This window comes from Montipora capricornis, chromosome 12, assembly GCF_036669925.1.
Source record: "Montipora capricornis isolate CH-2021 chromosome 12, ASM3666992v2, whole genome shotgun sequence".
In the NCBI taxonomy this organism is placed as follows: domain Eukaryota; kingdom Metazoa; phylum Cnidaria; class Anthozoa; order Scleractinia; family Acroporidae; genus Montipora; species Montipora capricornis.
Genome location: NC_090894.1, coordinates 30,709,938 through 30,719,937, shown reverse-complemented (window position 1 = coordinate 30,719,937; position 10,000 = coordinate 30,709,938). Strand labels below are relative to the sequence as shown.

Genomic DNA, 10,000 nt, shown 5'->3' with positions numbered 1-10,000 from the left:
ATTATTATTATTAGTATTATTATTATTATTATTATTATTATACGAATTAATAGTTCTTAGTAAAACGCTTAGTTGTAAAACGAGCGATATAAAAGAAGAACGACGTTTAGACCTTTCTACAATCATTTTCACTCCTAATAGTTTTCATTCTGCTCACCTCTTGTTTGTAACTTAATTTTCGCATTCTGTTATTTGTTATTGTTCGTATGTAAATATTGAACTTTTTACCTTTCATTCCATTGTTTTAGAAATTGTATATATGCTGAATTTTTATCCAAGAACTTGGAACTTGAAAATGATCGTAGAACGGTCGAAACGTTCTTCTTTTTAATCGCTCGTTTTTATAACGATTATTATTATATTTAAATTATTATCATTTTTGCACTCTGAGCTGTTTTAAAGTGGTACTATGATCAAAAAATCACTTCCTTTTTTTCAAGTCCAGAGTTAAAATGGCGTGTCAGACTAATAGCAGTCTACTATCCTCTCCTTTGCGTGACACATTTTTTTAAAATACAGTTGTAAGCCATAACCTCAAAGCATAACCTAGTCCAATAATCTGGAAGCATACCCTGATCCAAAAAATACTTTTTTTCGGAAAAGAAAAGTGGCCTTTATTGGATCTGAGGTCACGGCGAGCAAAGGACAACAGCGAAAAAGTCTTTTGGGAATTTGCCTCTAGTATTATGAAAAACATAAGTTGGGTGCAACCAGTTTCACCACTACACTGTATCACGTAACAGCAATGTTGTGGTACCATATGAAACACCAATTATTTCTTAACTAAATGCGACAATTAATATTAAGTCATTGGTTACTATGGCAACATGAAAGCTCTCCAAAAACACCCTATATTTCGTCTTTACATGCTTATTTCTCAAAAAGGAACTTGTTGACTTCCATTTTATATTGTAGATAGTAATAAGCAATATGAGATAGAAATATCAGCAAAGTTTGCAAATATTCATGGGAGCTGATTCGGAGCTACCTTAACTTTTTCGAACACACTTGGAAAAAAAGGATAACTGTAGATTTAAAGAAATTCGAGAAATGACTATTTGAAAAAAAAAAGTGCAAAAACAAGTTTGACTGTCTCATTTATGAAATGCTTTTTATTAGTGAACTGAGGCCAAAGTCTTCATGTACAGTCAGACTCAATCGTGAAAAAGTTTTTAATCATTTTTATTATGTTATTCTTGCAGGTTTTTTAACACCCCTTTTTTACATTTTAATGCTTTATAACTTTTACGTCTTTGTGTTATATTTATGCTTACGCAAAAATTTTATCTTCACGTTTAGCTTGATAATGACCGAAGTTAGGTCGAAACGTCGCGCGCTTTTTCCGTTAGTTTTTACTTCAAAATTCATTATTATTACTCACAAAAAAAAACAACAAATAAAACAAACAAACGCACAAATGAGCCAAATAAAGACGCTCTTCACCCTCAGTCTGGGAATGGTTTTGGTATGTTTTTACATTTTGGTTAATCTCAGCTTGAAGCCCTGAAGGTCCTTATAGAAAAGGTTCTTATACCTCGCAAGCATATATGGCGAAGCTTTTATTACCTTCATTTTTTGTTTCATCTTCTGAAATTATTTCCTCCAAAATAGATAACAACTCTTCGTCAGGCTCTTTAACTCTGTCATCCAACAGGAGGCTTTCTGGTACCAGACAATCTTTGCTGCAGGTTAAGTCTGGGAAAACAATTTCCCCAAGCCACTTGTCAGTCTCGGAGGAGGCAAACGCGGGAAAACTTTCATCTTCATACAAACTGAAAAATATGACACCGAAACCAAAAATACCGTGATGACTTCGATTCCAAATTTATTAAAATAGCCTTGAAGCAAATTAAAGAGTGGAGCTATGCCTTTGTTTAAGAAAAAAAAAAACTGATCCAAAGCTCAGGCTTACGTGACTAGTAGTCGACATAGAATTTGGCCGACGAAAATGGTGCAACACTACCAGGAAGGATTTATACCTGTTCGTATCTTCACTATGGAGATATTTACGAATGAGTTCATCAATAAAGTCGTCTCCAACTCTTTGATCCTCGCAGTAACTGCTGCAGTTTGTGGCCTCCATTGTAGAAAATTTATCCACGTCACTATAATTTTAGGCAAGTTTCCCGCTAAATATGCTGAAGCCGCGCCAGCAGTGACGTCACGGAAGGAGGAGCTTTGCTTTTGAAATGAACAACGTCATTCAACGGTCAGCATGAAAACCGCATGGTGGAGGCAAAGTCTCTGAGGGTTTTCTGTGATTGTAGATCAAAACAACTTGGCAAATTTGTCTTTCATTCTCATGGAGGACGAAGAGGCATTGCCTTTCTCAATGCCCTGTCAAGTTGACGAGAACGTCCAGGACAGAGGCAGTAGACCGTTGCCAGTACTAGAAAAGGCTTGTATGATGCAAGGACAAGCGTCAGCCGAAATTAATATTGTGGATGAAATTGCAACTAACGATTCCATGCACTGGCAAATGAATCTTCAAGTCAAACAGGATCAACAAAATGACGAAGAGTGGTAGGCTGCTTAATTTTAATTCTCAGTGTTACGAAAACTAAAATTTTGAAGTTTCAACGAAGTGGTTGTGTGGATCTTTGTGAAAACGAAGAAGACATCTTGTTTTTTGCGTTGTCTTCCAAAGGGAGATTCCACGTACTGACCTGTCAATATTACGGTAAATTCAGTAAAAACACGGACAACAGTAAGACGATTTAAATTGTTGAGTCTCGTACTACCAGTGATGCTAGAGATGACACGTTAAATAACTTTTTTTTTGCGCTTGCCAATTCATTTTCCAAAAGAGGAAAAAAAGACAATTAATGTTCATTTCTTATTCCTAGTCTTCCAAAAGGAACAGAGTTAGACCAATGGTTTGAAAATCAAGCATTATCGGAGGCTGTGAGTTCCGTTAATGTGGATCAAATGGATGCCCAGAACCCGTCTATTCAAGAAATACTTGAAGCAAGTCGCTTGAACAAGAATAAGGACATTTTGCAACTACTTGGTGAGTTGATCTCGGAATATTAGGTGGTTGGCTTGAATTCCTAGTTCTCTACCCCCTCCTCAGTCTTCAGCAGTTCATGGTGGCTACAAAAAGCAAGATAAGTTCAAGTCAGTGGTTGCCTTTGGTTTATAATTTAGCCTTCACGAGGGGCGGATCCAGGGAAGTGGGCCCCCATTTTTCCTCGTTTTTTGAAGTCAATTGCATTTTTTTTCTTGATAAATAAATTAAATTTAACAACATGTGAGTTATATCAAATCTGGACGGTTTCTCTCTTTGCATAGGATGTATTAAGGTACCACCCAAGTATCTGATTTCCTTGACGCATAAAAGTAACAAAGAAATATATTTATATTCTATTTATATTTACAGGGTTGCCAAAAAGTCGAGGACTTTTCAAGGACTTTCCAGGACCCTAGAATTGACCACAAACCAAGCAAAATTCGAGAACGTTATACTTTGTTTACCTGAACATTTGTTTTCACTGGCTTTCATTTACTTTAAGACCTTAAACCATTAATATTTTTCAGTCTTGATCAATAAAAAATCAAGGACTTTCAAGGACCAAAAATCAATTTCAAGTACTTTCAAGGCCTTGAAATCGGACTCTGGAATCCAAGGGTTTTCAAGGGTTTTCAAGACGCGTACGAACCCTGTTGTTATCTGCTTTTCATTGTATTTTTTCTCCTGGAACAGATACTATTTACCTGACATGAACGTTTTATTACTGCAAAGCATAAACAAAGTCAAAATGGCAGCCTAAACTATGTTGATTTTTGTCAGTGTATACTTCGATTCTTTCTATTCACCCCCTCCCAAAAATATTCCTAGATCCGCCACTGCTTCGTAGATACCTGAACTTCCCGAAAACACAGTATCATGTAATATTGATCAACAAACTTATTGTCTACAAAAACAAAGACATGTACTAATTAACATATTTCTTGTCAACCATAAGATGAAATTGGATCGGGGAATTCAGCCGTTTTGGGTGGACATTACTGGCAAGATGTGGGATGCAATGAATTTGCTACAGAGAGCACAGAGAGCTTCTCAGTTGGTGAAGCTGAAGAATGCCACCATTTCAGTGACTGCCAGCCTTTTAGGCCGTTTGTAGAACCACTGCCCCTTGTTGTACCTCCAATACCGGTCAGCAGCTGCAGTCTTGGACAACCGGGAGATGGCAGCATTTGGGCGGGTCAAAGTTCCACAGATTCATTACGAGGGCTGGCAGTTGAGTGTATTCAAGCTGGTGAAGCTTTTTCATTGGGCCAGTCAAATCAAGAAATTCGAGAATTGAATGATGAAATTGTAAGTAGATCTCGGAATGAAGTTTGTGTGTTAAAATATGAGTGAAGCCGTGTAGCTGAACCCCACAATGCACAAATCCCGAGCTTTGAAGGCAGCGTTTGTATCGGGTAGATTATTAATTCTAGATGACAACCAGGCCCTGCTTGTTCAAAGGCCACATGACTTTATCCGGTGGATTCAGTTTCAATATGTGCAAAAACTTATCGCGTAGTTGTGAATGTGCACACTGTAAGCACAACTAAGGCCCTGTTTACAAGGTGCTATGGGTTACCCTAGTAGAGGGCCAAAAATAGCCCTGGTTTACAAGCAAAATTTGACAGGCAGGGTAGCCCTGGCATTAGGGTAACCCTCCCTACTTGTAAACAGGGCCCAAGTAAACAAGGCGTTTCAAAAGCCTTTGTCAATGTTTAATGCAAAGAATACTTTACACTCCAGTTAGCGACTTTAATTAATATCCACTGGATAAAGTTATCCCAATGCTAAATCTACAAATAATAAGATCATCACACTATTAACTGAAAATTGAGCATTATTTGGAGCCTTAGTTTAGAGTCTAATCAAGTGGCAGCCAGGAGTGGTTGTTTGAAAACTAAATTGATTATATTGAAAACTCTCAGAAATACACTTTCCTTAGGGCAAAATAAAAGCCAAAACACCTCACTTCTACTTGGTGTCATTTACTTAAAGAAATAAGTTCTTGATATCTTCTCACTCACTAGAAGAAGCAAGAAGAGAAGAAACGTAAAAGGAGAGAGAGAAATAAGCAATGCAGCAGAGAATTTCGCAGAAAGCAAAAGGTGAGGGAACAGCTATTAACAAGAGGCAAGGCCGAGAAGGAACAGCTTTTGGTTGAGCGACACAAGAGAATGGAAAAGACAACAAAAATTCTCACCAAAATTGCCAACAGCAGTGGGGCATGTGAAAAGGGGAGAGCAATCATCAATATGGTGGCCAACTTGATCAACAAGGAAAATTTACCTCGTGCAAAAGGGACATGTAATTTAGCTCCTGCCAGCAGCTACACCAAAACACAGGGAGTATAGAGCCTTGGTGGAGTAAGAATTCACAACTGACAATTAAGCAAGAATCATTGCCTACAGAGAGACTAAGAGTTGTTCCACTAAAGGTGATGATAAACTGGACATGACATCGTAAACAGCAATTTTTGATTTCTCTTCTCAAAAGTGTACGTGGGAAGGCCACAGAGTCACAATGGGCTCCCTTTGTTTTTGTTCACTTGTCTATTATTTCATTTTAATTATCTTTGTTTTTGTTTTGAACAAAATTGACTCCTTGTTGAGAGCAAAGTTTCATTGAACCTTATCATTGTAGTTGGGGATTGTTCAGAATTTAAATGAGAAGGGAAAAACTATTGCTACTAGTAATATTGAGGTGCTTTAAGAAGTGTGAGCTTACACAGTACAGCGGTTACCAGTTACATGTGTCAATCAAAATTTGTTTCCATGACAAATTTGACTGCCGTTAAGTGAACAGGGCCCGGTTGTTCAAAAGCCGATTAATGCTAATTCCAGATTAAAAATTAACCAAGGATTAAGCTAATTGGCTTTCAAACAACCGGGCCCAGGACTATTGTCATGAAAACATTTGATTGACTTCTGCCTAAATTAAGTTTCGAAAAAAAAAAAAAATGAAAAAAAAGTTGTTGAGGGGCACATGTGACTGATAACCACTGTAACTTCAATCATGGCAAGTACTTATTAACTACTCATAGGATGTTCATTAACAGAGAGATTAAGTTGCTCAGTTCTCATCAGTCAAGATCCATCTTAGAGTAATTCAGTACTGTGGTGGTCTATTTGATCTCCTACAAGGAATTCCCATTATAAGTGTTCTAATTGAAATGTTAAATGTATAAGTGCAAAGCACGTTTGAGAGGATGTCTATCAAAACATTGTTACCTTGACATGGGAGTTCGATTTCTCTGCAACTTTGCTTGAATTTAAGGTTGATAAGACTTTATCAAACATTCTGTGTTGGATCACTCAAACTTTTTGTGATCTTTTCAGTCACCAAAAGGTGAATTTCAGTTTTTTCACAACAATGACTTGGTTAATGCGCATTTTGGCATGCCTTGTCATATGGCAGGCTGGAAAACCTGACTGACGAAGTTGATTTATGACCATTTAAGTGGCCTAGCTTACTTCTCCCAGCAACAAAAATCGCAAATATTGTCATACGAAAGTTGACTGACATCCACCAAGATGTCTTTCGGAATGGGCCATTTGAAGGTTGCCTAGCTGTAATGTGAATCAACTGCAATGCTGGATCAATATGCTTTTGGATTGATCTCAGATTCATCTTGTGAGTGTGAGATTTAAAGGAAAATATTGCAAAATTAAAGTTACAGAATTAAGTGATGATGTCATGCCGAGAATAGCTGGTCTATTTCAAGGTTATTGCTTAAGATTTGAAGTTTGTGTATTGTATTTCTGTGGGACCTACTCTAAACAATAATGAGCTTAAGCAATAAGAGCACTGCTGTCAGCAACTGTTCAGTATTGTTCCCATTGCTAAAATAAGCTTGCTATAATTAATGGACCAAACTAAAAATGCTGTCTTATAAATTTTTTTGCTTTTGTGAGACTGGGTAACACATACCTTAATATTTTTTTGTTGAAACGTTTCTTTCATCTTTTCAAAAATTTCACTTTTTCATTTTCATAAAATTGGCTTGCCATGAGAAAAGTTAAGGACGGTGCCTACTAATTTACAGGTATGTTTGCGTGGTTTACTGAACATGCGGGAAAAGCAGATTTAACAATTAGTGTTATTGAAATCCGAAAAGAAAATTGGGGGTAACCACACATTTTTCGAAGATAATTAATCAACAATATTTGTAAAAAGCTTTAAAATACAAAGCCATGTATGGCATTCTTTTCCAAATTGAAGTTTAATTATCTCTAAAAAATGCGTGGTTACCCCCAATTCTCTTTTTGGATACCAAGATCCCTTGCTAAGTTCTGCTTTCTCCGCAAAGTTTTGAACCGTGCAAAAATATCCTTGTATTAATAAGCACCACCGATAGGAAATCCAAGTATCTCGAGATGCGCAGAACATATGTGCAATAACAATAGTAGGCACCGTCCTTAATTTAGCCTCTGTAAATAATCAAGAAAAAACCTGTTATAATAATTACCGGCACTGCATTTTTGTCATATAAATATGTCTAGTTTTAATCAAAACTGTACAGCGGTGGATTTATTTGTTTAAAGAACCGTTAATCCTGATGTTGTTCTAATGTTGGTGTGACAACTTGTTGGTAGCTTCAGTGATTGACTGGATCAATTTTCTTTGGATTCACAACTAGTTTAATTAATAAAAGTATCCAAAAGGATAATCTTGTTTCATGAAGTGTTCCATTTACATTTAGCTTGAGACTAAGCCATTTAAAGACATAAACATGTCTGTACGAGAAGACGAATGCTGTTTACTATTTTCAAATATCTCTTTTTGTTCCAGAGATATTCTAGTTTTCAAAAGATGCAAATTAGCCAAGTGATGATGTCATAAGCTCAACCGAATTATAATCAAATGTGATGGAAAAAGATATCCCAGCCAATTTGCATCAGAAATGCTTGATTCTTTGCAGTAAGATTCTAGAAGATGTGCTCCACAATATGAGCATACCAGTATTGTTACCATGGCAACATACTGGATTCCAGACCTCCCTGATATTAAAGGCTTTGCTGGCCACCTTTGGCATTCTATTTTGATATTTGACAATGGTGCCTCATCTGCATGATCCTACAAGCATATAGATATGTTAGGTTGAGTTTGTTGCCTTGCTAAATGTTTTTCTAACTTATAATCACCAAAACTATTGAATCAGGTGCAAGGGGACTGGAAAAGAGTGAGTTGCCATGCGAAACAATTTCTTTACAGCCGAAGGTGTGTTTCCTGTATAACTATTACCAACGCAGATATTTCCAAATTAACGACGTTTTTTATCTTTCCTGGAATTCTATAATAATAAACCTACAAATTCAAGCAATGAAAATTTGATCATAGAAGCACTTGAAAGTGACTGCATTTTCATGGATTTATATCCACGAGTTTTGGTGAGGTTCTTTATGCAAATGTATCACTCCTGCGTAACCAGAAGTTCGATCTAATAAGCCAATCAGGATGGATAATCACAACACAGCTTAGATGGCTGTGACTTCTTGTTCGCGAGGTTGTGCGCCACCATTTCTGTATGTCACTTTTGTACTGAAGTGTTTGAGCACCTTCCGCTGCATTTAGAAGCAAGAAACGGAAGAATTAAAGAAATGGCTTTCTTCGAAGGTGAAGCAAAATATTCTGAACAAGTACAGATTGGTGCAAAAAATTGTGCACGGCCTTTCACTGACCAACGCGAAGACTTTAATACATTAATTAACGATGGCCAAAAATGATGCGAGTGTCAGTAATAATTTCTACAAAGCAGTGGCAAAAAAGAGCTTCTATGAGAGACTCTATCAAGCGGAAGAGACAAAATCACTTGAAGAGTTCAGGAAAAAGAAAAACATTGCAAAACGCCAAAACAGATCTGAAAATATTGAAGCAGCAAGGGAATAGGAAAAGAAAAGCAATCCAGAACATATCAGAGACCTAAACAGAAAAGCATAAAACATTTAAGGAAAGTTATGCAGAGCTCAAGGCTAAACCAAACTGAAATTTTTCAAGGTCAAGGCTCTATTAGACATTCCATGTCAAAAGTGATTCAGTCTTTTTCGTAATAAGATAACACATGGCGCTGAATATATATGCACTTGCTGTGATCAGTTATGGTTCAGATCATCTGTATCTAAGTGTATCAAATATATAATGATAAATATTCACAAGGTTTGTTGGAGGAATGTATAACTGGCGCAAAATGTGTTAATATTACTGAATGGATCTGCTCTACTTGCTAAATCTGTTAACATTATATGACTTGGCAACAAAAATCAGACCTTACTGATTCAAAATTACCCTGTCATCTGTGCAACGAACTTTGAACACATGGTAGAGCTCTTTATAGAAGATGTGTTAAAGAGTAATCTTATGCCTGTTGGAGAAATGGTATACTTATTTCACAGGGTTGAATTCCAGCAAAGGGGATTACCTCACATACATGCAGTATTTTGGGTATCTAGTTGCATGAGAGCCCACCGTGCTGTTACACAATTATCCAACTATCAATGCTAATGCATAAAGAAAACTTCAGCCTGCCAATTTTAAACAATCGCGGTAACTTTCATATCCACGAGTAACGACAGTGGCACTTTGATTTTTGTTTTTCATCACTTATTACTGGGTGAAGTGGCAAGATACAACAAAATCCTTGACTATTCTACAGGTACTCCGGCCTTTAATGATCTCAGAAATGGTAGACACAACCCAGAGTGGCCAGGAAAAAAATTTAGGCTGAAGAAAAAGAAATTCAATTTCATTATACAACGAAAACCATGTTTAAAGATAATGATGGTGATGTGAACAGGCCACAACAATAACAACAGCAACCTTTGAATTTGGTCATGAGAAACAGGGAATGTCATGTGGTTGATATTGCCCTAGAACCACATCCCAGTGCTACAGATCTGAATCCCAGTATGTGTCACACACCACTCCTGTTGTAATAACGGGGAAAGCTACCAAAAAAAGAGCCTTTGGGTTGCCTTTGACTGTGGTCAGCCTCTT

General features: G+C 36.9%; 3 protein-coding genes across 5 annotated transcripts in view; 1 reads left to right on the top strand and 2 right to left on the bottom strand.

Moving 5' to 3' along the window:
* Nucleotides 1-2,097, bottom strand: part of LOC138026810 (uncharacterized) — an 8,095-nt gene extending 5,998 nt beyond the window's left edge. For both annotated transcript variants that reach the window (XM_068874267.1, XM_068874268.1), the window contains exons 1-2: nucleotides 1,980-2,097; nucleotides 1,567-1,772 (exon numbers count right to left, since the gene is read on the bottom strand). In XM_068874267.1, the coding sequence (XP_068730368.1) occupies nucleotides 1,567-1,772; nucleotides 1,980-2,083 (310 nt within the window). In that variant the 5' untranslated portion in view covers nucleotides 2,084-2,097. The remainder of the gene's footprint in view (nucleotides 1-1,566; nucleotides 1,773-1,979) is intronic.
* A 186-nt stretch (nucleotides 2,098-2,283) lies between these two features.
* On the top strand, nucleotides 2,284-9,020 carry LOC138026811 (uncharacterized). Its single transcript, XM_068874269.1, has 4 exons — nucleotides 2,284-2,523; nucleotides 2,847-3,010; nucleotides 3,966-4,318; nucleotides 5,038-9,020. The coding sequence occupies exons 1-4, from the start codon at nucleotides 2,303-2,305 to the stop codon at nucleotides 5,359-5,361; spliced, it is 1,062 nt and encodes a 353-aa protein (XP_068730370.1). The 5' UTR covers nucleotides 2,284-2,302; the 3' UTR covers nucleotides 5,362-9,020.
* Nucleotides 9,021-9,649: 629 nt separating this feature from the next.
* Nucleotides 9,650-10,000, bottom strand: part of LOC138026809 (actin maturation protease-like) — a 4,328-nt gene continuing 3,977 nt past the window's right edge. For both annotated transcript variants that reach the window (XM_068874264.1, XM_068874266.1), the window contains exon 3: nucleotides 9,650-10,000. This exon is cut by the window's right edge and continues 1,169 nt beyond it. The gene's annotated coding sequence lies outside the window, so the exon portion shown is untranslated.

Coding starts and splice junctions, on each gene's coding strand:
- LOC138026811 (XM_068874269.1), top strand. CDS start 2,303: ATGGAGGACGAAGAGGCATTGCCTTTCTCAATGCCCTGTCAAGTTGAC. Junction 3,011..3,965: donor GGACATTTTGCAACTACTTG/GTGAGTTGATCT, acceptor GTCAACCATAAG/ATGAAATTGGATCGGGGAAT. Junction 4,319..5,037: donor GAGAATTGAATGATGAAATT/GTAAGTAGATCT, acceptor CTCACTCACTAG/AAGAAGCAAGAAGAGAAGAA.